Raw genomic sequence first — 13,049 nt, forward strand, 5'->3', positions numbered from 1 at the left:
AATCTATTTAAGACCGGTGGAAAATGTGATATATATAATGCAGTCTGGCAGCTTGGAAGCAGTAGAACCTTCTTATACCTAGCTAAGACTTACCAGCTCTTCTGCCTCTCTAGTCTGTGTTTCTCTCACTCCCAGTAATAGTGTCCTGTTTTATGTGTGGGAGATGTTGGCTATTAATACACATAAAGATAGCCACTTAATGTCTTGGTTGTTTGATGCTGAAGAATCTTGCTTTGTCCCTAAGAACTTTGTGATCTCATTTCCACTTCATTTTGGCTAGCTGAGGTCCTGTAAGATTCAGTGGAGACCAAGCAGTTTGTGTACAAATTTTGATGAAAAAGAAGAGGCCTTACTTTATTTTAATCAAAGGATTACAGTAGTAGAATCTAAACCACAGTGTTTTTTGTCAATACTATTTGTAGGGCAGTAGCAAGCCATTAAGTCAAAGGAAAAAAAAATATGGAAGGCTTTTTCCAATATAAACTGCTTTATTGTTACAGGATGAATAGTTACAGAAATGAGGAGTAATTGCATTTAAATAACAATTCAATTTTAAAATAAAATGTATGGCTACATAAGCAAGTTGGTGTGAATTTACAATGTTTAGCTATTCTGGGTCACCTTCTTACCTCATGGTAAAAACAAAGGACAAGCTACCTTGCTTTCTCATGAAAGGAAAGAGCTTGACTGCGTGTAGTTTCTTGTGTTGTTTTATTCATACACTGATCTGTCTTCCAATAACTGCCTGATATACTCATACCATTAGTTCATCTTAAAAAATTAAAATGCTAAGGAATGGGACTAAACTGCCTGTAACTTCGTGTTATTTAATCCTGACTAAATGCTTGTAAACAATTTAGATATGTACTATTAAAAATTAGTGAAATCCTTTAGACAGAAAGCTATCTTTGTGGACTGGAAAATTCTTGATTGTGACATCTCATCTTTTAGAAGTGACTTAACAACAGTGCCAAAAGACAGCATGCAGTGGCATGAAGTCACTGGTTCACAGCATGTCTCCTTTGTTTAAAATAAACAAGGAAAAAAAAACAAGAAACCCTTTCTTTTTTCATTCTTCCAAGGAGTAATCTGTTCTTCTAGATGGGGTGATTGTAGAACAAATGCTATTAATTTATGCTAGTAAGCAAAGCTACTGAAGAAGGACTGGTGCTTTATACCCCAAAATACAAAGGAAGTTCTCTCAATTTTCAGCCATACATATTCTGGTTAATTAATTGATTTGAGCAAGAACAACCTGATCAAATGAGGGGGGTTTTGATATCAAGATACTTTGCTTTAAAATGTTAGTAAGATATTTAAAGAAAGAATCCCTAGATTTCTTTTAAAACAGATATGTAGCTGTGATTTATAATTTTATTGAGGATTTTGTAACCTTTTGAAATAGCTTCTGTTGTACTCTTAAATGTAGTTCTAGCTTTTTATATTTTTTAGTGTTAGCTTACCCCGTATTACCCTGCAATAAAGCCTCTTTATATAGAACCAAGGAAGAAAGGCACAAGTCTGTAGTTTCATGAGACAAATTGGTTACAACTAAGTTCTTTTATCCAAATAGGAGATTTAAATAAATAATTTGAGTAATTAGTATTGCCTAATTGATGATTTCCAGTATCATGCTGCCTGCTACTTAGCAGATAGACATATCTAGGATTTTCTTGCATCTGAAACAAAATCTGTTCTCATTCTGTAGGGGTCCCTTTCAGGAGGGATCTGTTGCTTGCCAGTATATTGTCTTCATAATTTGTTTTACTTGCTTTTATAACATTATTTTTGCATGTTTGACTATTTACAGTGTAAGTCTTTTAATATCTTTTACAACATCCCTTATTGGTAGCAGGGAAGAGTCATAATGGGGGGAGACAAAGAAGGAGATCGTTCTGGACCTCAGGTTATCTCATTTTCCAGACAACTTAGCGAATGCTAGTTACACTACTTGTAACTTGTGAATGCTTGATATATTTGTGGAACTGATCTAATCACTGGTACTTAAGCCAAAGATTGTCTGTATTCCTTTATGTTTTAGACTTATTTGGTAAGATATTGATGATGGTAAATTATACTTCATATATTAGTAGAAATGAAAGATCTAGAAAATTGTATGGGTTTTGCTACATATTTTTTTTTATTATTTTGTGAAACTTTTTAGAAAGGGAAGGTGGGTGTCTTTTATAGATTGTGTTTTTCTCTCTCTGAGTTTAAGCAATTTTAAGGTTTGAGGGGTTGGGTCATTTGCATGTTTCATCATCTGGACAGATTCACAGATAAAAGTGGTAGTTGCTGTAGAGTTAATAGTGTGGGGTAATGTAGGAGCTTCCAAATGAAATGGTGACTTCAAAGGATTTGGACAAATTATGAAATACAGTTAAAAGCATGTGCTAGTGCACAGGAGAAATTTCTTGTACAAGGATTTGTTCATTAATTAACGGAATTGCGTGATATCCACACAGATTGCAAGCAGGATGGATGTTCTAGCCAAATAAATCTGAAATTTTGGGTTGTCATTAGAGTGTCATAAATTTCTTATTTTAGTTTCACATCAAGATGATTTCAGTGTAGGTTTCATAGTAGATTCTCACTATAATTGAAGATGTTTTGGGGAATTCTCTTTAAACTTAAATACCAGGATAGTCTTTGACCCTGCTATGAAAGAGCAATGCATATATGGGTTTATAACTGTTTTTTTGCCATCAGTTCCTCCTGTTTGGGAAGTTTCTACTTTTATAGTTTCTTAACTAAGTTAGAAGTACTTTTGCAAATAAGTTCAAGTATAACTTTAGAAACTGTTCAGATATTTTTAATTTTTGAAACTATGCTTAGAAATGATCTGTCAAGTCCAGAGAAATTATTCATTCAGAGTAATTATTACGTAGCTACCAACAGTGGAGTGTTGCTAGTCAAGAAAGCCAAAATAGCACAGCCAAGACTTTTGTAGTATTGAGTTAGCTCTAAAGCAATTTGGGTTTAGTTGCAGCATTTCCACCTTCCTTCCCCTCCCACCTCATGCAAATATACTTGTAGAACGTGAGTACCAGGAATAGTTGGCATTGCTAGATGAAATTGCCAAGGAAAATGTTTATTCTTCATTAAAGAGAACTATTTAGTTCCATCCCTGACTCTCACTATCCCTAGAACAACAATTTTGTGATTGTATCCTTTATGTGACAGCCAGCCTGATCATTTAGAGAAGAACCACAGATGCGAATCAGAGTTATTTTGGAGAGCCGGTGCTTGTGAGCTCATCAGATTATTGTTCCTGAATAATTCCTAAACAGTGTCTCTGCTCTGGATGACACATAGGCCCCTCAAAGGCCATTTCAGAATCAAGCCTGGATTCTGAAAAAAGGACTTACGTGTCCGAAGTGGGACTGCTGGCACAGCATGACCTAGTCCCCTGCAGCAAAATGGTCCTGAAACCTCCTGCTTGGCTGCTGCCTAATCCTGGTGGCAGTAACATGCTGCTGGTGACTTGTGTTTTGACACCAGTTTCTGAGGCTCATGCAGTCCAACTTTGCTACATGAGCAGCAACCACGCGCTTTCCTTTACCCTGGCCAGGGCCTGTGCCATTCTCCACCCGTCTCCCAGTGGTCGTTGATTGCTGACATGCCTTAAAACATGAGCTGCTCATAGAGCAGCCCACCTTATTTATAGTGCTTAGAGCACTTACCAGGTGCTGGCTGTAAGAAAGGAGATTTCCCACTCTGTCGGCATCTTCCTCAGGACTAGCATAGCTACTAGGACATTTCCAAGGTGGAACTGCTCATCGTCCGGGTGGGTGAAGCTGTTTTAGAAAAGAAGTCAAGCTTCATTGGGTAGGGTGGGGCGGACAGACAGGAAGAAGCACAGGCAAAAGGAATAGGCAAGGGATGAGGTGCTGGCAAATTGAAGGAAGAAGGAAACCTGGCTTCTAGCCCTTCTTCCAGAGCGTGTTTGTTCACTTAGCTGGTGTTTCATTTAAGACCCATGTTTCATTTGCAAACAACCAGGATGCTGAGCTTGTGGCTATGGCAGCTATAGCTCCTACAGCTTTGAGGTTCTTCAAAGGACAGCTGTAGCCTGTAGCTGGCCTCTTGCATCATCACTTACATTGGTGGCCTGCTCTGCGAGCATGCATAGTCAGTGACTTTATTTCATGGTCTCACTTTTAGTCCTGGAAACTGTACTGTAAAGTACTTCTTGACATAGGGTTGGTTTCTTGTTTACTTCTGTATTTTTTTTTTCTTTTTTCCTCCACCCACATCAGTTCATCCACTTCCTTAGTCTATCTTTGACTTAGCCACTGTGGCTCACTCTCCACTGTATTTGACCACTTACCAGACTGGATAGGAAATCATACAGTTTGCAGTGGTGTCCTTGAAGCATCTAAGATGGATGGTTTGGCCTGTCATAAGAAAATGTCACTGAACATTACTGGTGTCATTACCACAAGAGATACAAGAACCTGTTTCTTAGATGTGCTTTCCAAAATCTCAAGGGACTTCCATTACAGTGCAGAACATGCCTTTATCAGTTACATGTTGGCAAAGAAATTGCTGAGATATAGGGAGATAAATAGATTTTAATCTCTAACATAAATGAGGGTTTTAAAAGAAAATAGAGGAAATTAAAGCATTTGCATATGTAAATAATTCACAGATGGTACAGTTGCTAGCTATGATAAAGGATAACAAAAAATAGAGTTTTGTCAATAAGGTGAAGATTTGTAAGTCTGAGAAAAAGGAAAGGTTCTAAGTGGATTAGCATTCGAGAAAAAACTTGTATGTTTATGAATGTCCTACAAGAGTTATGTTTGAGTAACGTGAGATGGAAAAACACATTAAAGGTCTTTCCCAGCTGTTGTTCCAATCTTTCTTTTACATATCCACATGTAGTTTTGGCTGTATTGGTTTCCAAATTTGCTATATAAAATCTCAGTAACTCGGTGCAATAGAAGGGCGGTTGGAACTAAGACAGTTATGAAGATGGCTTGGAAGCTAAAGCTAATGTGCTAGAGGAAACTCAGAATACAGTGTAGCCTCCTTCACATGGAGCCAGGGTGTTACTAACTCAACCAGGAATTGAAATTTGGATGTAGATTTTGCTGGAAGAAATTCCTGAGTTGACCCCGTGCAGGAAGTCAGACTAGGCTGCTACAGTGCTTGTTTTGGTCTTTGACATTTCTTGCAAACTAGAATTTTCTCAGGGATTTTTGTATGACTTAGCCTCTGAAACTTTGTCTGTTATTCTCTACCATTTGTGCATCTTATTTTTTTTTTTGTTGTTCAATTTCTTCATTTTAGGTTCAAGGAAACTTTGACAAAGTTGAATTCAACAGGATGTGCTGGACTCTGTGTGCTAAAAAGAACCTCTCTAAAATCCCTTTGCTGATTAGTGATGAAGATGCATTTAGAGTGTGGGTTATTTTTAACTTCTTATCAGAGGACAAATACCCTTTAATCATTGTACCTGAGGAGGTAAGAAACAAAAACTTAAGCTGTTTAACACCAGTCTGCTTAATGTCCCAGTTGAACTATGTTAATGTTTGCTACTCTCTAGTGATTTAAGAGAAAATAATTGTTTAATATAAAACTTATATTCCCCTCTTTTAATAACATAAGACCTCGGGTGCTTTTATTGTCTTCCAGGGTACATATGTGGGGATTCCCACAGGATACTTTAGATGTTGATGGCTGTGCATGTCAGTCATTTAAACAGCCTGGACTAAATGGGACATGCTGCTTGCCTCCCAGTAGATAGTTTTTGCTTTTTGTGAGGACTGACCGGTGCTGGGGAGGCTAGCCCCAGTACCAGCACTCGAAGCTGCTAAGGTTCTTGCTTCACTCATGAGTAGTGCATGTATATGTCATCTTTAATCACTGCACTTGCTTATGTGATTAAAATTTTGCACAGTATATCAGTGTGATTCTGAAAAAAAATTCTCCCCTCTGCTCTGTGTTATTATGACTTGCAAGATGAGTCTTCAGTCTCATGTCAGCCTCCCGAAGAAAAGGAGAAATACAAACTTTTCTGATGATGTCTGTTTCTGATCAAAAGCAGACACCACCTGAACTCTCCTGTTTGAAATAGTTGAAGGAATAATACCAGAGATATCTCTTCATACTTTAAGTTCATGAACAAGTATGGGCAATGCTCGAATAGGTGTTTTAACCCTAAAGCAAGATGTTGGTATCTATACTATTCTCCCCTTGAGGAGGGGCGAGGGAAGAAGCAGAATCATCGGAACTGTAGGTATAAATAATCTCTTGCAAAACTGTTTACAGAATCCCAGATTTGCAGTTCAGCACTGGAGTACTGATTAATAGATATTTGTAAATTGTTGAACAGTCAGGGATCAAAAGAGTCTGATTTACATGCTACTGCGACATAACTGTTGGACTCCGAGCTGTTTTGCCAAACCATAAAGTACAGATAACTCCCCTATCAAAATAAACTGCTCAGTTTTGCCTTATGACTCACTTTTTAGTAGGATGCTTTCACTGTCTGCAGTGTTTCTTGGTTTTGCCAGACTGGTGATGCCTTACCTGGCATGCTGTATTCCCATGCAAAATGGGACAGACTTCTTGCTTGCTTTCCTATTTTTTCTGTCAGTTTTGAGAGATGGGGACCATGGTTATAAAAGCTAAGACAGCTCCTTTATTAATGGTGCCAGATTTGGCTTTGGTAGAAGGTCACTAATAAATGTCAAAACTGGGACTTAAATCTACATCTCTGGTTTATCATTGCACAGCCTGGCTTACTTTGAGGATAGATATTTCACAGCGCCTTGCTTGCTGTCATGGTTAAAAGCTTCAGACCTCCCAGTTCTGGGGTGTTGGTGTTGCTTACTTGCCCCGCTTCCACCAAGCAAGCCCCCAGATTTGTGCTGCCTTCTGTAACTGATGCCAGGTAATGGCGATGTGTCTGTTTGTTGGCAGGTGGGCTGCAGGGTCAGCTCCAAGCCCCAGAGAGGTTTTCCAGATTTCATAGCTACTGTTGTTTGCTTTCCTTCCCATCCTTAATGTCCAGGGTTAACCTGTATTGCTTTTCTACCTGGATTATTTTTAAAATTCTTAGTATGGGTCTGTGTCTGCATCAGCTTGATTATGACAAGATTTAAATTGTGCGATACTATTTAAAGAAAGCTTATAGAGCCTGACAAAGAAAGGCTGCTCTGTTCCTACCATATACAATGCCAGTATTCACTCTAACCCTTTGCCTTAGACCACACAGGTAATGTAATCAGCCAGAGGAGGAATGCTGTCTGTTAAACGCACTCCTTCCTGGTTTACACTGGTCCTCCTCAGATTCTCTCAGCTTCTGGAAAATTCCACATTTACTCATTTACCTTTTTACACAAAATTCCAAAAGTCAAGATGCAAAGTCTCAATTTTGTTCAGTTTTGCTTTTTCTCTGTGTGACCTTTCATATCTGCCTTTTAAGTTCTTACGTCTGGGTTTTTTAATGTTAAATCTAACCTCCAGATTTGCAAAACATATTTTGGTACAAACTTAGTTGTTGTCATAATGCTGAGAATTTCTACCTGAAAATAGCTCTTTTCAATAGCATTCAAAATGATACTGGTATCTAGTAAAGGTATTTTTCTTTCCATTGAGTTTTTATGCCTCTTGAGTTCATAATCAAGCTTGACTATGTAGTTAATCTTCACCAGTTTATATTGCATCCTTTCATTTAATTACATAATGGCTTGCATGTCATGTATAAAGTGAGGGGATTTTTGAAAAGTGAGGAACAGAGGAGGGGGTGGTGGAAGCATTGCTGTTCTGTGATGTTTATGTTTTGGTGAGAGCAATGTAAACCTCTCATGGGTGACTAGTTTCCCAGCCAGGGAGCAAGCTTTCCTTCCCTGCCTGTCCGTTGCTGTTACTGTTGGCTGAGAATATTGCAACACACAACTTACTGCAGTTTCTGGCTTGGAGTCCTTTGTGTGGGATCCAGCTGTTTCCCCTCCTCCCTCCCTTCCACCTCGAAGGCGTTTGGGTTTTGGAGATTTTGTTTCCCCTTTGTAAATAACTAGGAAACTTGCCGCATACTTTCAGGTTGGAAGGATGATTCCTTCAAGATTTTTTCATCCCACCTTGTGGATGGGAAGATTATAATACAGAGAACTTCTTAGGTCTCCAGTGAATATGTTGATACAACTTCATATGGCTATGAAGATGCTTTCTTCCCCCCCTTTTTTTTTTCCTTTTTTTTTTTTTTTTTTTTTTTTTTAATAATAAGTAGTTTCTGCACTTGTTTGAACAATTTCATATCTGAAAAACTTTCCTGCTTGGGTGCATGCTGTGTACTTTTGCACTGGTGCTGCTGTGCTAGGCCTTTCCTATTAGGCAGCTAATTGTGGTGGGGCTGCTACCCCCATCTGCAAAGTGTTAAGTCTTGATTCCTTGCCCAGGTGTTGAACGGGCAGCAAATTGGGAACAGCTGTAGCTCAACCAGAGGAGGGAAAATAGGCTATTTTGGAAAAGTTTCAGAAATGCAGGCTGAGGAAAGCTTTAGAAAGAGTAAAGTGAGGAAAGCACTTACAAAGAGGGAATTTGGAAGCAGTGGAGAGGTGACACAAGGTCCAGAAGGTGCTTGTTTAGTAGAGGCCAGACTGAGAGCCGGAGGCAGCGTCTGGCCTGCGCTCCTCACCTGCTGTGGAAGGAGAGATGGCAGCCCTGCGCTTAAGGGAGATAAGGTTAGTAAAATCCAGCATGGGGACAGGTTTGGGTTGGGGTGTGCAGTGTTGGGATGTGACTTCAAGCTTGAGAGGATCTTTCTGTGTTATGGGAAGAACTCAGGTTACAGAGAGGCCGGAGCTGGTGACTGTGCAGGGCACTGGGCTCAGCTGGTAATGGCCTTGGGCTCCAGTGTTGTGTCTGCTGGATACATGTGGGCAGCAGAGAGGAGTTAGGAGACTTGGAAAGGAATAGATATCTATGAATGTCTAGTTTGCAAAGGTGCTCGTGTCCCAGGGAAATGTGAAATGGTATCAAATCTGAAAGCTCCCTCCCCTTTCAAGTGAGAAGCCTTGGTATGCACAAAGTAAAACACGTCTGTGACCTGAGTGAATGCAGTATTTCGAAGAGATTCAGATGGACTGGAGAAAAACGATGCTGTATTTTGTTTGCTCTAGTTAAAATTTATCCTGGTGGACAGCTTTTAGAATTAATACAGTTCTCAGCTAACAGCAGAACTGCCTCCTGGTGCAGTGGGCAGAGCTTTACCAAGCAGCTATACTGCTAATGTGTCCAGAAAGTTGGGGGGCTGGGTGGGCTCCTTCCTCTCCCCACAGCCCATTTTTTCCACTAGATCATCTGAGACACAGATATGCAAGTGTGTGTTTCCTTCAGCTCTCGCAGGCATTACCTCCTCGATGAGAATGATAAAATAAAGGGAAGAAAGGTGGTGAGAACTGGCCATATAAGAGAAGAAAAATTTCTAGTCTGTCATGATCTTACCTTACAACTCACTTCTTAGTTGTTACAGACTCATCTGTGTACCTTGGTATTGTTTAACCAGACATTTTCTATTTTATAAAAAGGTTTCCAAACACTTCCCCTTTCTTATTTCTGGTCATGTGACTGCAGCCTTAGGAATGCTTTATCGCCTGAAAGCTGTGGATTGTGGTTAGCTGTTCATCCTTAATGGTGAAACTTGCAGATATGTACGGTGCAAGCTGCATAGTCTGTGTGTTGTAATTTAGTGTTCACTTAACTTGTTTTAAATAAGACAAGCTTATTTGCTGTCTTGGCTTTTTAAGCCTGGCTTTTTGAGGAAAGAGGATTTGTACAGTCATTTTTCTCTTGTTCCTCTAGCCTTTGACTGTATTAACACATGGCATTTCTAATCCTTTTAGTTATGTCAAAGAGGGTCCAAACCTTGTGTGGCTTTCTGTGCATTTAAAAATTAGGTGATGTTTTTTAGATTGAGGAGGTAAAAGTCTGAAGCTGTCCAGTGGTGGTGATTTTTCTGGAGGCGTTTCTCGTAGAAAGTTTTTTCTGTGATGTTTGCTTCCTTGTTCTGCATTCTAGTATCAGAAACGGATACAGTGAAAGAAATACTGGGAATTGAACTTTGGCCATTCAAAAATAAAATCAAAACTGATACAACTGGATTGAAAGCTGCTTGTTTGGGGTTTTAATTGACATGTGATCTCTACAAGTTGATGGTGATGGTTAGAAAGATTTTTAGTCACAACCTCTGTCAGTTCTTCCATTTCACTACTCTTTCCCTTGACTGCTGCAAAAAATAAGGCAGTTTTCAGCTTATGCAACAGGTTGTCTTTAGAGTTTACATGCTACACTATTTTTTGAGATGATATTTATTTCACAACTTAATCCTAATTTAATTGAGAAAAAGAAATAAGATAGTGACTTATGCTAGATAATGAACACGGTTTTGTTGGTGGAAAAGAAGAAACAAATATTTGACTTTAAAAGTAAGTGATGTTCTGATGGGATGAAAAAAAATAAATTGATAATGACTGTGAAAGGGGATATGATTGTTTTCATGTCTCTTGCCCAGTAACCTGTGCTTCCACAGAATTTTGTGCAATGTGAATAGACTTTTTACGTCTGCTCTGTTAATATCACTAACCTTATTTGAATAGTATGAACTAGAGTAGCCTTGTCTGCCATGCTCTCCTGGGCATGAAGGCCTCTCTGACATTATTTTTCATTTTTCATCCTCTTAAGAGACCCACTTGTATATCAGGAAAATATGGGAAACTTCTATGATACTTCATTCCCTATGAGGATAGTGCCAGGAGTACCCGGAAAAGAAAAACAAATAGGTATTGAAACATGGGAAAAGAAAGTGCTCTCTGAAAGAAGGTACCAAACAGGCTACCATAGCTCATGTTAAAGAGCCTCTGTTCTTTATATTATTTTTGCTCTCTCTTGGCAAAATTCTGGCTCAAAAGTTGGTTTGAGATGGAAGGTGTTTTTCATACTGTGGAGCCAGTTGGTCCATACTGGCACAGATAGCGTTAGCAACCCCCCAGTGGTTTTATGTTACCTTACCGAAAGCAAGGCCCAGTCAGAATAGCAGCAAACATTGCTTCACGTTCGCTTTTAACACTACTTTTTAACCACAAGAGTAGGTTATGTTTGAGCCAGTAGACTTAATTTGTCAGTTATTAGCTGAGTTGACATGTCTCTCTGTGGAGGAGGGGAAATGTTGTTTGCTCTCAGAGGTTCCTCATTTGAGCACATAACGAGTTGTCTCTTATTTGCTTCCACACTGATAGAATTTATTTCTTTACATTTACCTTGCACTGTTCCATATTCATACCCCACCACAATGCTCACTGTTACTATTGAGCAGATACATTAGATAACATTTTTCTGGGGACTTTGGTTAGTCATGTACTTATCTGAATGCAAGATAAAGCTTTAATTTTTTTTTTTTATTTTATAAATGAAATTGTAATATGCACAGGTCCTCTTTCAGTTAAGAAGAGTTAATGTATTTTAAGATAATAGATATTTTATGTACTTTAATGGGATTATAGGGTAATTGTGATCATGTTAGTGACTTGTAGGTGGGGGTTAACAGATTTAAATGTTTAAATCTGTTCTAATAATCAAAATAAGGTAAAATATGTACAAATGACGATAAAGGATATATTGACTTACGTGTAGTGCATTACCTGCTAGCACATACTAGCCAAGAGTTTTGCATTGCTTCTTTTCCAGACCATTAGTTTGATATAAGTTTTGTTGTTATGGCTTGAGCAAAAAAGTAAAAAAATCTATTCAGGTAGGATTGTGGGGGTGGGGGTGTGTCCCTTTGTCTGCAGGTGAGTCCTAGTACTTTGAGATAATTAACCAAAGGGATTTGAGAGCTGCATGCCTCAAGCAGTGTAATAGGTTTTCAAATCTTAGAACAATACATTTTAAAGTTCATTGTGTTTTAATGAAATTTTTTTAATTGCTGTCCAGCATTTTGGCATGTATAATATCTACCTAATTAAGCCTCAGTAATTTTAGCTTTCCTTTCAGCTGAAGTACAGGGTTGTAGTTCAGAACTGATGCTGCTCGAAGGGACTGAGCTGTGTGGCAGAATGTGTTTAGAACATGGGGAAAAGTGTTACCCCTGCACTGATGCCTCATTCCAGGTCATCATATCCAGGTTTTAGGAGGATTGTTTAGAAACAGGTTTGTAGTGCTACTCTTCTTGCATGCTGTGAAAGGGGGTTTTGGGTTTGTTTGTTTTTTGTTGTTTTTTTTTTTTTTTCGTTCCCATAAAACTTGTCTGGAGTAGGAAGTAAGCTGCTTCCTGCCTTTAACTGGATGCTGAGGATTTATGGCAGTTAATGCTCAGAAGCCTTGGATTAGTTTTTTAATTTAAGGATTTTGGAGAGTGAAAATCAGCAAAGCGCATTTTAAAGATTTTTAAAGGAAATAGCTACTTAATTTTACAGAAATGTAGTAAAAGTTATATGTTGACTGCTTGGGAGGGCGTGCTAAAATTTCGTTGCTATCATGTGACTGTGTGAAGTGCAGCGAGCCAGAGCTGTGCGTAGAACCGCCGCAGGGCACAGTTTTATGACTTGTTCTGGTGAAGAGTGTGAAGGTGAGCGCCGGCAGAGCCCCGGCCCCCCCGGCCTGCACCAGGGCCCACAGAGGGTGTGCAGGTCAGCCCGCCCTGGGGGTCCTTGCCCCACATGGCTGGTGGGCACAGCACAGAGCGAAAAGTCGTCTTTGCCAGCTACCATGGACATGGTGCCCTCTGCTAGTTGCACTTGTCTACAATTGGAATGCCACTTTTGCAGAGCCCTCTGTTGAGATCGTATCTTTGCTAGTAAGAATTGCATGAGGAGCTGAAAGTACTTAAATGCCTTACTCGGTGAAGCTGAAATGAAAAGCGATGCTCTCTGCAACTTTTGTACCCACTCTGGAGGCATATTCTGTGTCTGGCTAGCCTGTCTTCTCTTAAGACAGTCTTTATGAGGAGGATACAGCAGCCACATCTTGGAGGGATACGTGTTTCCTGCTCATTCAACAGAGCAGGAACTTTCCTGTAGACAGTGCAGGAGCTTTTGGTAGCT

The 13,049-nt window shown here is 39.3% G+C and overlaps 1 protein-coding gene across 5 annotated transcripts in view; it reads left to right on the plus strand.

The window, feature by feature from the left end:
* The window catches only part of SWAP70 (switching B cell complex subunit SWAP70), a 41,574-nt gene that overhangs the window by 9,206 nt on the left and 19,319 nt on the right, over positions 1–13,049 (plus strand). For all 5 annotated transcript variants that reach the window (XM_042785091.1, XM_042785092.1, XM_033006864.2 and 2 more), the window contains exon 3: positions 5,296–5,469. In XM_042785091.1, coding sequence (XP_042641025.1) covers positions 5,296–5,469 — 174 coding nt within the window. The remainder of the gene's footprint in view (positions 1–5,295; positions 5,470–13,049) is intronic.

The sequence above is a fragment of the Tyto alba genome, unplaced genomic scaffold (genome assembly GCF_018691265.1).
Source record: "Tyto alba isolate M040663 unplaced genomic scaffold, T.alba_DEE_v4.0 Super-Scaffold_8, whole genome shotgun sequence".
In the NCBI taxonomy this organism is placed as follows: Eukaryota; Metazoa; Chordata; class Aves; order Strigiformes; family Tytonidae; genus Tyto; species Tyto alba.